A 13,564-nucleotide genomic window follows, 5' to 3' on the forward strand; every position below is an offset into this window, starting at 1 on the left:
TCTGTGAAAGGCGTAAGATTTATGCTTGCAAACGTCAACACTGGCGTTGGTGTCAAGCTGAATGAACTTGGCATTCCTGCACATCAGCACTGGAACACCAAATTTTCCAATCCAAAAGCCACTGTTAATGATGCCGGAATCCCCATGTAGCCTCGACACCGCCATCCCGCACCAATGGAGTTCCGGTGTGACCTGCCACGTACACGACAGCAGGCCGTGGCCTTCCGTACGGACCGAGTCAGTCCAAGGCGGTCCCCTTGAAAGGACTTCAGACCATACATTTGCCGGAGACAGAGAACTGCTAGGCCATATGTCTGTAGATCGACGAATTGCTGATCCAAATATGTCACAGCCGTGCGTACCAACCGTGGTTTACCTCAGCGCGGGGCTGGTGCAGGCAAGGCTTATGGCTGTGTGTGTCGGCGACGGCACATCCGACGGCGCAAAAATGCGGCACGAACCTGAGAGTCACCTGAAAGTAACCTGTGGTTGACATGTGACAGAGCTTGATGGTTGGTCAAGCATCTAGACATTGTACTTTGAAGATAACTGTGGTCCGCGTCGTGGACTGCGAATTTCAATGTCTCAACACCATATTCGATTATTTAGACGCACAATCGCTCGGAAAATCACTCGGAAACGGTGAGTTTGGGAGTTTTTCTCAATGCTAATCGTAGCATTGCACATTCCTATTACAAATTTGAATTGCGTAGTTCTAACAGGCATAACCTGCTAGGGGTCTGCGGTCCATGGGTCAAGGTTGCTGCACAACAGACCTTTGCTGCAGCCCGCTTACAAGTCACAGTGCTGAAAACCAAATAGGAATAAGCTCATATACCTGGCTCAGCTGAGTCGCCAGCATCTAAGGTCCGTACGCCATCGCGTTACATTGAACGCCTTGGGTGGTTTCCACGTTTCTACTTAAATGAAATTCATGTAACAATTAGTCGAGGAAGTTTGTTTCATCATTACACAGTATCGTTGTTCCTTTCAACAATTCCGTAGTTGTCACCTATGGCTGAAGACGAGGCTCCACCTCAGCCGGTAGGATGATTATGGGATGGCGCATTATTTAAAAGTAACTTTCTGACTAGACGTTCGTTGCAGGTCTGGGAAGGCCCAGTCGATGAGGATGGAAAGCCAAACGGGCAGGTGAGATACATATTGCTAATACTGCATATAATATTGACATATCATTTCATATTTCTGGAGCGGAACCTAATCATTTGCGCCATGACTGACCCGAACCACACCACAGGGCAAAATGGCATACCCACCTCCTCCAATGGGCGAGGATGACGAGGAGGAGAAGCCAGGGGATACCTTTGAGGGCACCATGATACACGGAACTCGACAAGGGAAAGGCACCTATGCTTGGTCAAACGGTGCAATATACACAGGGGACTACGTGAACAATAAAAAGCACGGGAAAGGGAAAATGGTCTTTCCGGATAAGGGAGTTTATGAAGGTGAGTGCGGCATGGCGCTGACGGCATGGCGCCTGCAGCTTTGCCTGTGTTGCTCTAGGGGCCCCATGGACCCACATCCATTACCTGTAAGTTCAACCAGGGGGCTTCATGCCACGGATGATTGTGGCCGCACGGAGCCCGCGCGGTTGTGCCGATGGGGCCAGTCGTGGAGGCTTTCTCCGTTTTCGTACCACAGCAGAAAGTTGACAGCCCTGGACACCCATCACTTGACCTCATTGTGCGCCCTCCCATACAGCCTGTCACACATACACGAACATACACACATATTCAAAACCCACTGAAGGAATGTCCGCTAGCGGCAGACGATGTCTCACCCTGCCCTGGCCCTGTTTTTTCCCAGGAAACCACAGCCTACACGATACTGTGTTCCCTTACACCCGCCCTTTCCCCTATAATGGGCCCCCTTGTGCCGTCTGTAGGTGACTGGGTAGAGGACGTGATGCAGGGCTCCGGGACGTTCACCTATCCCAACAACGACGTGTACCAGGTGAGGCTCATCATGCAGCTAACCGAGGGGCTGACTTGTCGTGGCGAGGGGAGGGTGGCCACCAGAGGGTGGCGGCAGGGGGGCTAGGAGACGTGTGCCACGGTGAGACAGGTGGGGGGGAATTTGGACTTGCACGACTGTGGCTTGGAAGCAGCCTTGATTCGATGAGCCCGGGGTGTGGGAGTGGGACTGGGACTGGGAGCCCAGCTCGTGGGGACACGCCAAGGCACGGGGAAGGGACCACAGTGCTGGAACATCACCGCCACCATTGCCACCACTGCGGGCCACAGCCACCAGCCGCGATGAAAATGGGTATGGCAGTGCATTTCCATAAAGCTATTGACATGGCAGTACCTAGGGTGTCATCACCCTCGCGGCCCGATGCCCTTCGCATCGGCTGTCCGGCACCGGGGTCGCGCCACTGCTCTCCAAGCCCATCCACTTCACTCCGACTCGCCCTGGTGAAAAAAAACGCAGGGCGAGTTCCAGTCAGGCAAGCGACACGGCAAGGGCATGTACCATTATAAGGCCCCCTGCTGCCAGCTGGTGGGCGACTGGGTGGAGGGACACTTCACGTACGGGCGCTGGATCTTCAAGGATGGCTCCATGTTTATGGGCAAGTTTGCGGAAAGCAAGCCCACCGCAGGGTCATACTTCTACTCGACGAGCAGCCTTGTGCAGGAGGGACACTTTCTCAAGGACGGCATGTGGGTGGGGCACAGGGACCCCGTCATAGGCAAGGTGAGGGCCGGAGACCGGCGCGCTGAAGGATTGTGCAACGGAACGATGTGATAACTTGTCAAGGCGGGTGGCACTCACGTGAACGATGCAGAGTGGTTTGAGGCCAGAAACGGTATTCGTCAAAGAGTTCAGATTTATTGCTTGCGTTCTCGCATAACTCTGCCTGGTACGGCAAGTTGAAAACGTACGGCGGTTGTATGGCTCATAATTATGGCTTCCCGTTACAACTTCTTCGCGCAAACCGTCTGACTTGCCTTGATATTCGCAGGAGTTCACAGTGGCCTGAGCTTTGGCATCCTTGCTCTGACTCCTCGAGCTTGTGGCCTGAGTTCAGGGGGCAGTATCTACAGTGTACGACAAGACTGTATATTCCCGTAATGGCACATATTTCTAGGGGAAGAAGTATGCTTTCCCGGCGACCTGGATAAGCGTGTGCATATTTTGGCATGTGCAAGGGGTATCAGGGCCTTCACATATCATTGCGACCTCGGCTATCTGCGGACTCTGCTTTTGTAAAGGACAAACAAGCAACTTTACTAAACGGCTATGTAATATGATCACTGATTTATGTAATGAATTTAAACTTTGACATGGCGCCCAACCACCGGTGACAAAGCAGCGGGAGGTCCGGGGACCATATTTCTGTAATAGTTGAAAGCAATCTGTGGATTTCCATGCCAAGCGTTATCAATACTAGGCAATATGTTGGTCAGATATCGTACTTGAACGTGCGCGGCTGCGACACGGTCCATGAAGTTCAAGCGTTATTTGGTAGCGCACCAGGAGGATGCGTGGAGACGAAATTACATACGCTATGGAGAGCTTAAAAAACTGCTGCATCAGGTAGGGTCACTTTGACCTAGGTAGAACGCGGCAACACTTGCCTACGCGCGACCTTGCGGGACACGAATTGCGCGGGGTGCAGATCTTGGAAGCCGGCGCGCCCGTGTACGTGCCGACGACTCTGTCATTGACAGTCGGGAAACAGCCAGACGACGTCCACGCAACACCGCAAGAGGAGTTCTTTCGGCTGCTTGAGGAGGATGTCCAGTGCATCAACGCGTTCACAACGGTGCGTGATGTGCTGTGGTTATAACAATAATGCCCCCGTGGGGATGCGCTTAAAGACGACACAGGATCTGGAGCCGTCCGGTACGCACGCCTGGCTGTAGCTGGCTTAAGCTTGGTGGGGAGGACAATCCGAAAACTGGCTCGGCGAACCCCGTAAACGACACGGAACCGGCCAGTCGACATCCACATCCACATCGGCAGCGGCAGCTAAGGATTTCCACTCAGTATTGCGTTTCATTTCTTGCGGTCATGGAAAGGTCGTAGGCGAACCACCACGCCTGATCCTCCCTTAGCGCCAACGCCATTACCAACTCCACTGCCAACACCGCCAACCAGCGCCGCACTTACCCCTTCAGACACACGCACACACACGCACGCGGTGTTACGCGCTGCTGCCCCCGCAGAGGGTCGCCGTGGGCCTCCGGTCTCAACTGCGGAAGGTGCTGGTGGGACTGGCGGGGGGGTACCAACCGCAACAGTGCCAACAACAGCACCTGCAGCAGGATCAGCAAGTATCAACATACGGCAATGGCACGACAGATGCTGAGGGCGGTGCAGTCAGCCCGGTGGTGGTGGTATTGCCGCCTCCTTCCGGCGACCTGTCCGATGCTGCCACTCGGGAGCACTGGCTGGCGGTTGCGAGGAGGCTGGGGGAGGAGTACCTTAGGCTGGAGAAGTGAGGAAAGGGGAGAGGGGGCCACATACATATACATATATACATACATACATACATACATACATACATGCATACATACATACATACATACATACATTCGGCCCCCGGCTCTCGCAGCCCACAGTGTAATCTAAGTCATACATACATACATACATACATACATACATACATACATACATACACACATACATACATACACAGTCCAGGCACTACTGGCAACGCACACACCGATGCCCCCGAAGGTCCGGGATTGAGACCTGTCAGGGTCGAAAATCTTCCGATGGTGCAGGGTAAAGTTCCCCTAGTCGATGGACGGTGGTGACCTGGGATAAAGCTGCCTTGTGAGCCGACCAGGAATGGAGTTAAGCCGCCGTTGATCCGGCAGATTCCGTTGGATGCTAGTGGTGGGTGCGGAACCTAAGCGATCCACTGAGAAGTCGGCTAGGGTGACTGGATGAGGGTGCCCCGAAATACCGGGGAAGGCAGGGTTTCGCCGGGTAGCGGCCACGGGTGAAGATATGTTCCCCTGTCCCACATATCATACGGTTGCTTTCCCTGCAGGTACGTCAACCTGAACTACACGGGCCTCCAAAAGATTTTGAAGAAGCACGACAAGCTCATTCCCTCCGCACCTTGCTGGAACTTCTACAAGGTGGGGGGAGGGGAAGAGAGGGGAGGGGAGCGGCAGCGGGGGAGGAAACAGCGGGACCCGTGGGGGGCCCCGTGTATCAGATCACCCCGCTGTGTGGAACTCAGTCCCTTGATGAGACCAGGGGAAACCGCTGAGACACACAACACACATACATACATACACACGCACAGATACACACATACATGCATACATATATATACATACACACACATCATTTCCCTGGTCACCCTGGACCGAACATGTCCACGTAGGCACCGGGGTAGACCCTGGGCCCCATCCTGACGTTCAAACCCCGCCCACCCCGCCCACCCCGCCCACCCCGCGAGCAAAAGGTTCACATAAACGGCCAACCCTGGGTGCGAGGCGACCACCATGACATCCAGGTAAGGAAGTAATAGCTATACTGTACGATAGTGTTGTGTGAAACAGGGGGGTATATCTTCACCCGTGGCCGCTACCTGGCGAAACCCTGACTTTCCCGGTATTTCGGGGCACCCTCATCCAGTCACCCTAGCCGACTTCTCAGTGGATCGCTCAGGTTCCGCACCCACCACTAGCATCCAACGGAATCTGCCGGCTGAACTCCATTCCTGGTCGGCTTACAAGGCAACTTTATCCCAGGTCACCACCGTCCATCGACCAGGGGCACTTTACCCTGCACCATCGGAAGGATTTTCGACCCTGACAGGTCTCGATCCCGGGATCTCCCGGGGGCAATTGTCGTGCCTTACCAGTAGTGCCTAACCTAGTTTATTTGTACGATAGTGTTGCATGCACGTGTACGACATGATTTGATGTAATATGCTGCGTCATTTCCCCTATTTCCAATCCCCGTATATATGCACACATACACAAACAACAAAACACACCACTTCTCTGTGTTCCTAACCGCGTCCCTCCCTCTTATGTGTGTATGTATGTATGTGTGTGGTGGGGCTTAAATCCCCAGGTCACACTCTCCCGCATTTTCTCACAGCTCCATGCAGCCGCAGTGGCTGCGGGTGGTGCGGGGTATGCCTCCGCCCCCACCTCCGCAGCGGCCGCTAGCTCTCGCGGCCTAACCGGCACCCCGGGTGCGGTAGCTGGCCACCACAAGGACTTCACCAACAGCACCTTCTGGGTGCGACTGGAGGATGTGGCGCTGGTGGGTGCAACGGTCGGGGAGGGGAAACCCCGGAGTGTAGTCGGGAGATAACTGCCGCCGAGTGTTGGAGGGGGTCGGAGGACGGGGGTGGGTGGGATAGCCCGCGAGCTGGAGGTTGGATGAGGGGGCTTAGCTTAGGGGTTGGTAAGGAGGAGGGCGGAGGCAGGTATGCGGAAAGAGGAAGAGGGTATTCGCGGCCGCCTCGCCAGCTGCGTGTGTGTTGGGCGCATGACTGCCCCCTGCGCCCGGTCCCTACTCGGTGTGTTGCACACCCTCGGTCCGGACATGTGCGCTCATCACCTCACCTGGCCACATCAGTTGACCTGACCTGCATGCGAACTGTCCCCCCGGGGGGATAACCCGAACTTGCGCGTGGCAACGAACTGCAGGTGAAGCATGTGCTGATGCAGCACATGGCCGTACAGCCCCCGCCGACGAACGCCGCCGCCGCCGCAGGCGCCGCCACCGGTTCCGCCGCCCTATGGGCCGAGTGTGACTCGGCGTCTGCTGACCTGGTCAACTGCACGTTCCTGGATAACGCCTCCTTGGAACTGTACCACAATCTGCTGTACGGCAGGCCGTACGCAACGACTTTACAGCTCCGTTGGTACGGCAGCCGCGTGCCTGAGACCATTGACGTCATTCGGCAGGTGCACCGGGAGGGCTGGCGGCCGGAGGACTGCGCGGAGGACAGCTTTCCGCTCCAAGAGACCCGGGTGGGTGGGCGGGCGCCTGTGCGTGGCTGGGCTCGGCAGGGGTGGGGTGGGGGCCGCAGAGGGGTTCCGCTTTTCTCTTTTTACACTAGCCAACGTAAACACATGCGCATTTGTACTACTACTACTACATCTTACCCAACATCGTGTCTCTTCCTCGTCCTTGAGTTGCGCGCCCACAATGGGAAGTTTCTTAAGCGAGTCAAGATTTCCCACTGGACGGAAGTTCCCTAACAGAACTGCTTTGACTGATCGATTGCGCTTCAGGAAACCAGGTGGGTTTGTGCAACCGGCATAACTTTTAATTGGTGTTGCCGGTGTTGCCGTTTTCCCACCGCTCATTTCGCAGGTGGCCGATTTTCTGAACGGGCGGTGGACCTGGGCCGACGCTCGCAAATTGATGATGCCAGAGGAATACGGCATCCGGCCCAAACAACCACAACATCAACGCAACACAAGCCACGCCCACCACAACCACAGCCACCGTAACCACCCTAACCGCCAACCAGTTGCCCAAACCGACAGCTGGCCGCGTGGCGACGCTGCGTCCTCTGGCGCCGTCGGATCATCAACGGCCGTAGCTACCACTGCTGGCACCTTGGGCGGCGGCGGCGGTGCAGGTGGCGGCAGTAGCAGTGGTAGCAGCAGCGGAGCTGGAGCCCGTGTTACAAGCAATAGAAGTGGTGGTGGTGGTGGTGGTGGTGGTTCTGCGACCCACGGGTTGCCTGCGGATGACCCCGCACGTCTTGCCAAGGTATTAATGATAAGGCCCCCGTTCCTTTCCCTCCCCCCCGCCATGTGTTGGTCGCACCAGGATTTCCTCCGCCCTGACCTTGCCCTCTTCTCGCTGTGGGGCCCCCGCCCCCGAGTCCCGGTCCACGGGATCGGGTTTAATGCCGGCCCCTTCTGCCCTTCACCCGGAAAACCCCCGTCTGATGGTTTCTGATATACACTCCCCTTACACTTCCCTTGATACGGATTACCCTCCCCTCTCCTACCCCCCCCCCTCCTAACCCTCCCCTCCCCTCAGGAGTACCAGCTGTTCAAAACGTTCACTGAGGTGGCCCGGCTGGTGGAGAGCAAGGGACTGCAACCCATGGTGCAGGTGAGGGGGGAAGGGGGGGGAGGGAGCCTTATCCTACCTTGAGGGAGGGAGGGGGGAAAGGGAGGGAGGGAAGGGCAGCTGGCTGGGACATGGAGTTTACCTTGGTGTGTTACCGGCAGGTTCCCCGGTTCCCTCCCGCGTGCCGTCCCCTCTCTTGCCGGTCCCTGCAGCCCCTTCCCCTCCCTCCCCCCCCACCCCCCGGACCTCCCCACCCCTTTTGGACGCCAGATGCGGTTCCGTAACACCACCTTCCGGGAGCCATGCGATGAGTGGGGGCTGAAGGCCTTGTTGGAGGAGGACGTGCAGGTGAGGTGCGGGGACCGGGGGTGGGGCTGTGGGGGGACGCGCGCGTGTGGGTGTGCGTGTTTTGTGTGGCTCTGAGCCGGGGAAGAAGTTGGGGTGGGATGGGGAAAACAAGGGCGGGAGCAGGTCCAGCCGCCGCGGCAGCAGCACCCGAACGGCGGTAGGGCCTCGGTTGTCTTTGCCGAGGTGGGGCCCGCGCCTGGCATCAGCTTTGCTCGCGTTCGTGCTTCGTCTTTCTCCCCCGGCCCACCACCTCCTGGATCCACCGGAGTGTTTCGCAGTGAATGTGCCCCAGTTTGGATGGTGTACGTGTACGACATGCACTTGAGGCGAATCATCAGCCACATCAACTCTTATGTCTTTACCGGAAGCCCTCTGGCTCATAGCGTACGGCTTCTTCCTGCACTGCAGATGCTGCTGGAGTATGCGTACGACACCTCGACGCGTCTATCCCACGGGCTGTGGCGCCAGGAGCATCCTGCTGACGCTATCGAGTTTCCGTACGCAATATTCAAAGTGAGGATGTGGTTCAGGGTGGTTCGTAACCCCTCCCTCCAGGGCTGTATTATGAAGGTCACTCACACTGTGGGAGACCGAGGCCCCACTTCGGCCCCCTCAGCACGTGCTACCCTACACCCACCCACCCGCTGACTCCATAAGTTTCTCTTTCCATGAGCGGCACTAATGTATTATACGTATCGTGAGCTTTCCTCCGGTTCAGCGACCATCTCGCATGTTTGTATGTATGTATGTATGTATGTCCCCAGGTTCAGCGGCCGGATGAGGCTTTCGATGTCCCCCATTGGCTCAGGCAGCTGCTGCAGTCGGGGCTGCTTAGACCGGTGAGGGGGCTCGAACACGTGTGTGCGTGTGTATGTGTGTGTGTGTGCGTGTGTGTTTGTATGATGGCATTGCGAGGTTGAGCGTCTCACGTAATGTGGTGTGTGGTGCGCGATAGGAGGTTTTCGGATGTGAGAAGCGTTTCGGACGGTGTTGTAGTAGTAGTTGTTGTTGTTGTTGTTGGAGTCCTTGCCGCCACTTCCAGACGAGAAACGGGTGTGATCCGCTGCGTGCCGCCACTGCGGCTGCGCATCCGCCAGTAGTGGCTCAGCCAGTAGTTGTCCCAACGGAAGAGACGAACAACAACAAAGACAACAACAACGTGCGATCTTAAATCAACAAAATGAGTGAACGAAGCGCTGCTGTGTATCGCAGATGAATGACTTCAGCAAGTTCCTGCACGCCTGCGCGGGGCTCCTGCCGGACATGGTACGGGCCGTACCGCAGTGGATCGATGACGAGGTCATACAGAAGAGCTTGTACGCCAACGTGATGGCCAATGAGGAATTGCAGGTACTGCCGTTCACACTACACCGTACACCGTACACCTTGCGACGGCTGGATTTTGTTGGCAATGGTGCGGCGCGCTCTCTCCGTGTTGCCTTCCCCGTCATTCCCCGGGCGGGCAGCCTCGACGGGGGATATCGGCGACCCGACCCAGAGCCGGCAGCAGCAGCCGGCAGCTGACTGCTGTCTGAGGGACGGGGCTGGCCCTCCTCGACCTCCCCTAACCCTACTTTAAATACACCTGGGGGGACGCTTTTGCGGCTTCGAGGGACGGGCGGCTGTTGGGTCTCTGTTTCCCTCTCCTCCCTCGGCATCACCGCCACCACCGCCACCACCTGATCCCCCCTTCAGCTGCACACTGTTGCGGGGCCCGGAGGGGGGGAGGGCTGTCGCGGCTGCTGTTGATAGCGGTGATGAAGAGAGCCCCCTCCGCCCTCCGCTGATGTGCACCGGCTTTCACGTACACTTGCAATCTCTGTAACCCCGCCCCGCCCCGCCCTGCACACAGACCCTTTCCCCACTGCGTCCCCTGGCTCCCCGTGTGTGTGTAATACCGGCTATCCTTGGCATCTGCTTCATTTGCCAGTGGTTCGTCTTACCCACCCGTCCTCCACACACCAAACTTCCCCCCGTACAGGCCCTGCTGCTCGCAGGTCACAATGTGGTGGCGGAGATGGAGGAGGGAGTCCGGGAGCAAACTGCGGCAGGAGCAGCAGCAGCCGTGTACGTACCACCCACCCGCACAACCTCCGCACCACTCGCCTCCGCTGCTTCCATGCAGCCTGGACGGAAAACCAACAACTACAGCAACAACACCAATCGCACGACAGCAGTAGCAACAGCCGCCGCAGTCATCACTCCATCTGCAGCCCCCGGCCAGCCCGGGAGGAGCTCCAAAGAGCAGCCGCAGCCGCACCCAGGTACCTCACGGTCCCCCTCCATGCCGCTGAATCGACCAAACAAAGTTAGCAACAGCAGTAGCCATAGTCACCGACAGCGCCATCAGCTGCCGACGAATCATGGCAACACCAGTTGCAGGAGGACCAGCGGCGATGAGCTAGCAGCGGCGGCGGCGGCAAGGGGGGGTTCAGGTGCAGCACAGGAGGGGGAGGTGGAGGGGGAGCAGGCAGTTTCTGAGGACAGCTCCTCGCCGTTGATTCCGTTGCTGCACTCGCTTCAACGCAACGTGTCTTCCCGGCTGGGGGGCGCGGCGGCAGCGGTGCAGGCGGGCTGGCAGGCCAAGCTGCTGCAGCGGCAGGCATTGCAGGTGCGTATGCGTGCGTGCGTGTATGTATGTATATACGTACGTAAGTACGTAACTACGACTTAGGTGAGGTTTAGCTGGGGGCGTTGGGTCAGGTGCCCTCAGGTCTTCCCCCGTCTTCACCCAGCCCGGGCCCCGGCCTTCCTCATTGCCACCATTACCCAGCTAACACCTCCTCTCCCCCTACCCCCCACCCCCCCACCCACCCCCCACACCCAGGGTCGTGCCTACCAGCCCCAGCTCATCTTTCTGGACCCGGCTCAGTCCTACGTAACGAGCGCATCTTCTTGCAGTGGATGAGAACTGCGATTACTGTGGGGGGTCTCGCGACAGGTGGGGGCTGGGGCTGTGGGAGGGGGGGGGAGGAGAACCACCGGGGAAGGAAAGTCTCTCTCCGTGTGTGCATGTGCGCGCGCGTGTGCGCATGTGTGTGTGTGTGTGTGAGGGCCGTTGTGAGCTGGTCCTATTCTCGGGCCGTGCACCGGGTCTCTGGCAGGCGCCATCCAGGCCAAAGTCCTTCCTCCCCCCTCTGCAGGCATGTTGGGCTTCGCCGCCAGCGCCCACACCAACCCCTTCGAGCGACCCACAGTCCACATCTCGGAAACGACCGCCTTCGTACTGCTGGCCTTGTCCATTGCCATGGCGGGGTACGGCCTGGGGGCCTTTGTCTGGAGGTCCACTCGCTTCTACGAGCTGCATCCGGGGAGGTGAGGGAGGGGGAGAGGGGAATCTGGGGGGGGAGGTGTTAGGTGTCGGGGTTCGTGGACAGGCCGCGGGTGATGTCGGCGGGAGAGGAGAACAGCCCCCTCCGTACGGCAATGTCTTTCCTGTCCAATGTTGTTCGGCCTGCCGCGCGTGTGCGTCTTAATGGTCTGAGTGTAGGTATGTCTGTGCGTGCGAGGAAGAACCGCATCCACATCTGCGCAAAGTTAAGGGAAGAGAACGGAAGGTCTACACTGCCCACAACGTTTGTTTCTCTGCCTTTTCCCCTGCTTGCCGCGGTCCGCGGTTCGATTCCGCGCCGGAGCCGCCAGGTTTGACGACACCGCTGGCGCACTGGCCATGACTGTGGTCATCACGTTTGCGCTCTTCAGTTTGTTGATTTGCAACCTGGCGGACCTCATGGAGGTGTTGGGTGACGGGGAGGGACACGCGCCGGGGCAAGGGCTTGCGGCCGCGGAGGCGAGGGCGGGGCTGAGGGGGGGCCTGGGGTGGGGAGGGGAGGAGGGGGGGTAGTTTACTTGGTTGAGCCGGTAGGGCAGGCGGGCGCAGGCACATGGAGGGGGCCCGTGCCCGGGTCGGGTCGGGTCGGGTCGGGTAATGCGGCGGTGGTGTTGAGTGGGGTGGGAGTGTGCTTTAGAGGCACTGAACACGTGTGTATGTATGTCAGGTTGTGTGTTGCGGAATGATGATTGTTGTGGTGCTGCTGGCGATGGTGCTGCCACAACACAACAAGCAAGCCCTTTACTGGCCCACAGTCACTGGCTAACAGATGTCACCACACCGGCAGTGTCATTGCTTCAGCACTGATAGGTTGGGGTTCGGCGGTGGAGCTAGTGGGGGGGTCGTCCCTTAGCAGCTCAGGCTCTCAGAAATATGTTGGAGGGAGACAGCGAAGAGAACCGCCACTGGGTGAATTTGGTTTCTACATGTGCGCAGTGACGATTAGACGTTCACCGCCATGTCTGACGGCAGCGGCATCTGACAACAGCAAGTCCATAGTAGCAGCTGTTGTTGTTGTTGTTGTCGTGGGCTCCCGGTGCGCCCTACCTGGTGGCTGTATCGCGGATTATACCGGCCCGGGGTGGGTCAGGGCAGATAGCAATGCACTGCAGTACAGAGCTACGGCGCAGGATTAGCTCAAGGCACCGCTTCAAAAATTCTGACCTTATCTGTGAAGCTCTAAGCCATCCCTCTCTGGACGATGGGTGCGAGCGCGCGGCACGTCCGCACCTAACTACCAACTGTCGCACAAAGCTGCCTAGCGAAGTTAAGGCCCATTGCTTAAACGTCATCGCGTGATCCGTACTCACTACTAACTTATTGTGGGGAAGGCCATTGCGTCTGCGACCACACTCCCGCGGTACCCAAACCCTTCAAAGACAATTCCGATCAGCCATTTGGCTGTTAGTGGGAGGGCGGGTGGGCCGCTCGCACGGCAATCGAGTAGAGAGTACGAAAATAACCTAATGCAGTCATCGACAGCAGAAAACGTAAGCCTCCAGCCTCATGCCGACTCTCTTACCTACCATTCATATTCTCTACCTCGTTCCCAAGACTCCGCCGCGTTGCCTCTAGTTCGGCTCGTGCCACAGGTAACTTCGCTCGTCGCTACTTTGCCATTCACCTTCGCCTCCACCCAGCCTCTGCTTCTCCACAGAAGCGGCGACCTCCTTCGCCGTTGTTACGCCTCGTCTATGCGAATCCTCCTCATCCGACTGTGTCTTCTGCCTACCCGGTGCGCGCCCCCTCTCTCTGCGCATCCTTTTCTCTGGCCCTCTCTTACGGTTGCCTACCTTACTGCAGGACTCGCCCCTTGCCTGTCCGGTGCCGGGCAGGCTTTCCTTGCCT

At 57.9% G+C, this 13,564-nt stretch overlaps 2 protein-coding genes across 2 annotated transcripts in view; both read left to right on the plus strand.

Annotated features, from left to right (window-relative positions):
• Positions 1-940: 940 nt before the first annotated feature.
• rsp10 (radial spoke protein 10) lies at positions 941-3,306 on the plus strand. Its single transcript, XM_002953750.1, has 6 exons — positions 941-1,044; positions 1,108-1,152; positions 1,259-1,469; positions 1,910-1,977; positions 2,455-2,718; positions 2,987-3,306. Exons 1-6 carry the CDS (start codon positions 1,015-1,017, stop codon positions 3,002-3,004), a joined length of 636 nt encoding a protein of 211 aa, XP_002953796.1. The 5' UTR covers positions 941-1,014; the 3' UTR covers positions 3,005-3,306.
• A 337-nt stretch (positions 3,307-3,643) lies between these two features.
• Positions 3,644-13,564, plus strand: part of VOLCADRAFT_94637 (uncharacterized protein) — a gene marked incomplete at both ends in the record, with an annotated part of 25,830 nt that continues 15,909 nt past the window's right edge. The window contains 19 exons of the mRNA XM_002953751.1: positions 3,644-3,790; positions 4,194-4,465; positions 5,027-5,117; positions 5,444-5,500; positions 6,094-6,261; positions 6,651-6,977; positions 7,324-7,728; positions 8,005-8,079; positions 8,308-8,385; positions 8,794-8,898; positions 9,150-9,224; positions 9,598-9,735; positions 10,238-10,270; positions 10,367-10,996; positions 11,213-11,285; positions 11,529-11,700; positions 12,028-12,204; positions 13,292-13,308; positions 13,357-13,451. Coding sequence (XP_002953797.1) covers positions 3,644-3,790; positions 4,194-4,465; positions 5,027-5,117; positions 5,444-5,500; positions 6,094-6,261; positions 6,651-6,977; positions 7,324-7,728; positions 8,005-8,079; positions 8,308-8,385; positions 8,794-8,898; positions 9,150-9,224; positions 9,598-9,735; positions 10,238-10,270; positions 10,367-10,996; positions 11,213-11,285; positions 11,529-11,700; positions 12,028-12,204; positions 13,292-13,308; positions 13,357-13,451 — 3,135 coding nt within the window. The remainder of the gene's footprint in view (positions 3,791-4,193; positions 4,466-5,026; positions 5,118-5,443; positions 5,501-6,093; positions 6,262-6,650; positions 6,978-7,323; positions 7,729-8,004; positions 8,080-8,307; positions 8,386-8,793; positions 8,899-9,149; positions 9,225-9,597; positions 9,736-10,237; positions 10,271-10,366; positions 10,997-11,212; positions 11,286-11,528; positions 11,701-12,027; positions 12,205-13,291; positions 13,309-13,356; positions 13,452-13,564) is intronic.

The sequence above is a fragment of the Volvox carteri genome (genome assembly GCF_000143455.1).
Source record: "Volvox carteri f. nagariensis unplaced genomic scaffold VOLCAscaffold_38, whole genome shotgun sequence".
NCBI lineage: Eukaryota > Viridiplantae > Chlorophyta > Chlorophyceae > Chlamydomonadales > Volvocaceae > Volvox > Volvox carteri.

Bases quoted from the DNA above. Each gene is read 5' to 3' on its own strand.
- rsp10 (XM_002953750.1), top strand. From the start codon at position 1,015: ATGGCTGAAGACGAGGCTCCACCTCAGCCG. The intron at 1,153-1,258 runs GTGAGATACATA...ACCACACCACAG, and splicing joins ATGGAAAGCCAAACGGGCAG to GGCAAAATGGCATACCCACC. The intron at 1,470-1,909 runs GTGAGTGCGGCA...TGCCGTCTGTAG, and splicing joins GGATAAGGGAGTTTATGAAG to GTGACTGGGTAGAGGACGTG.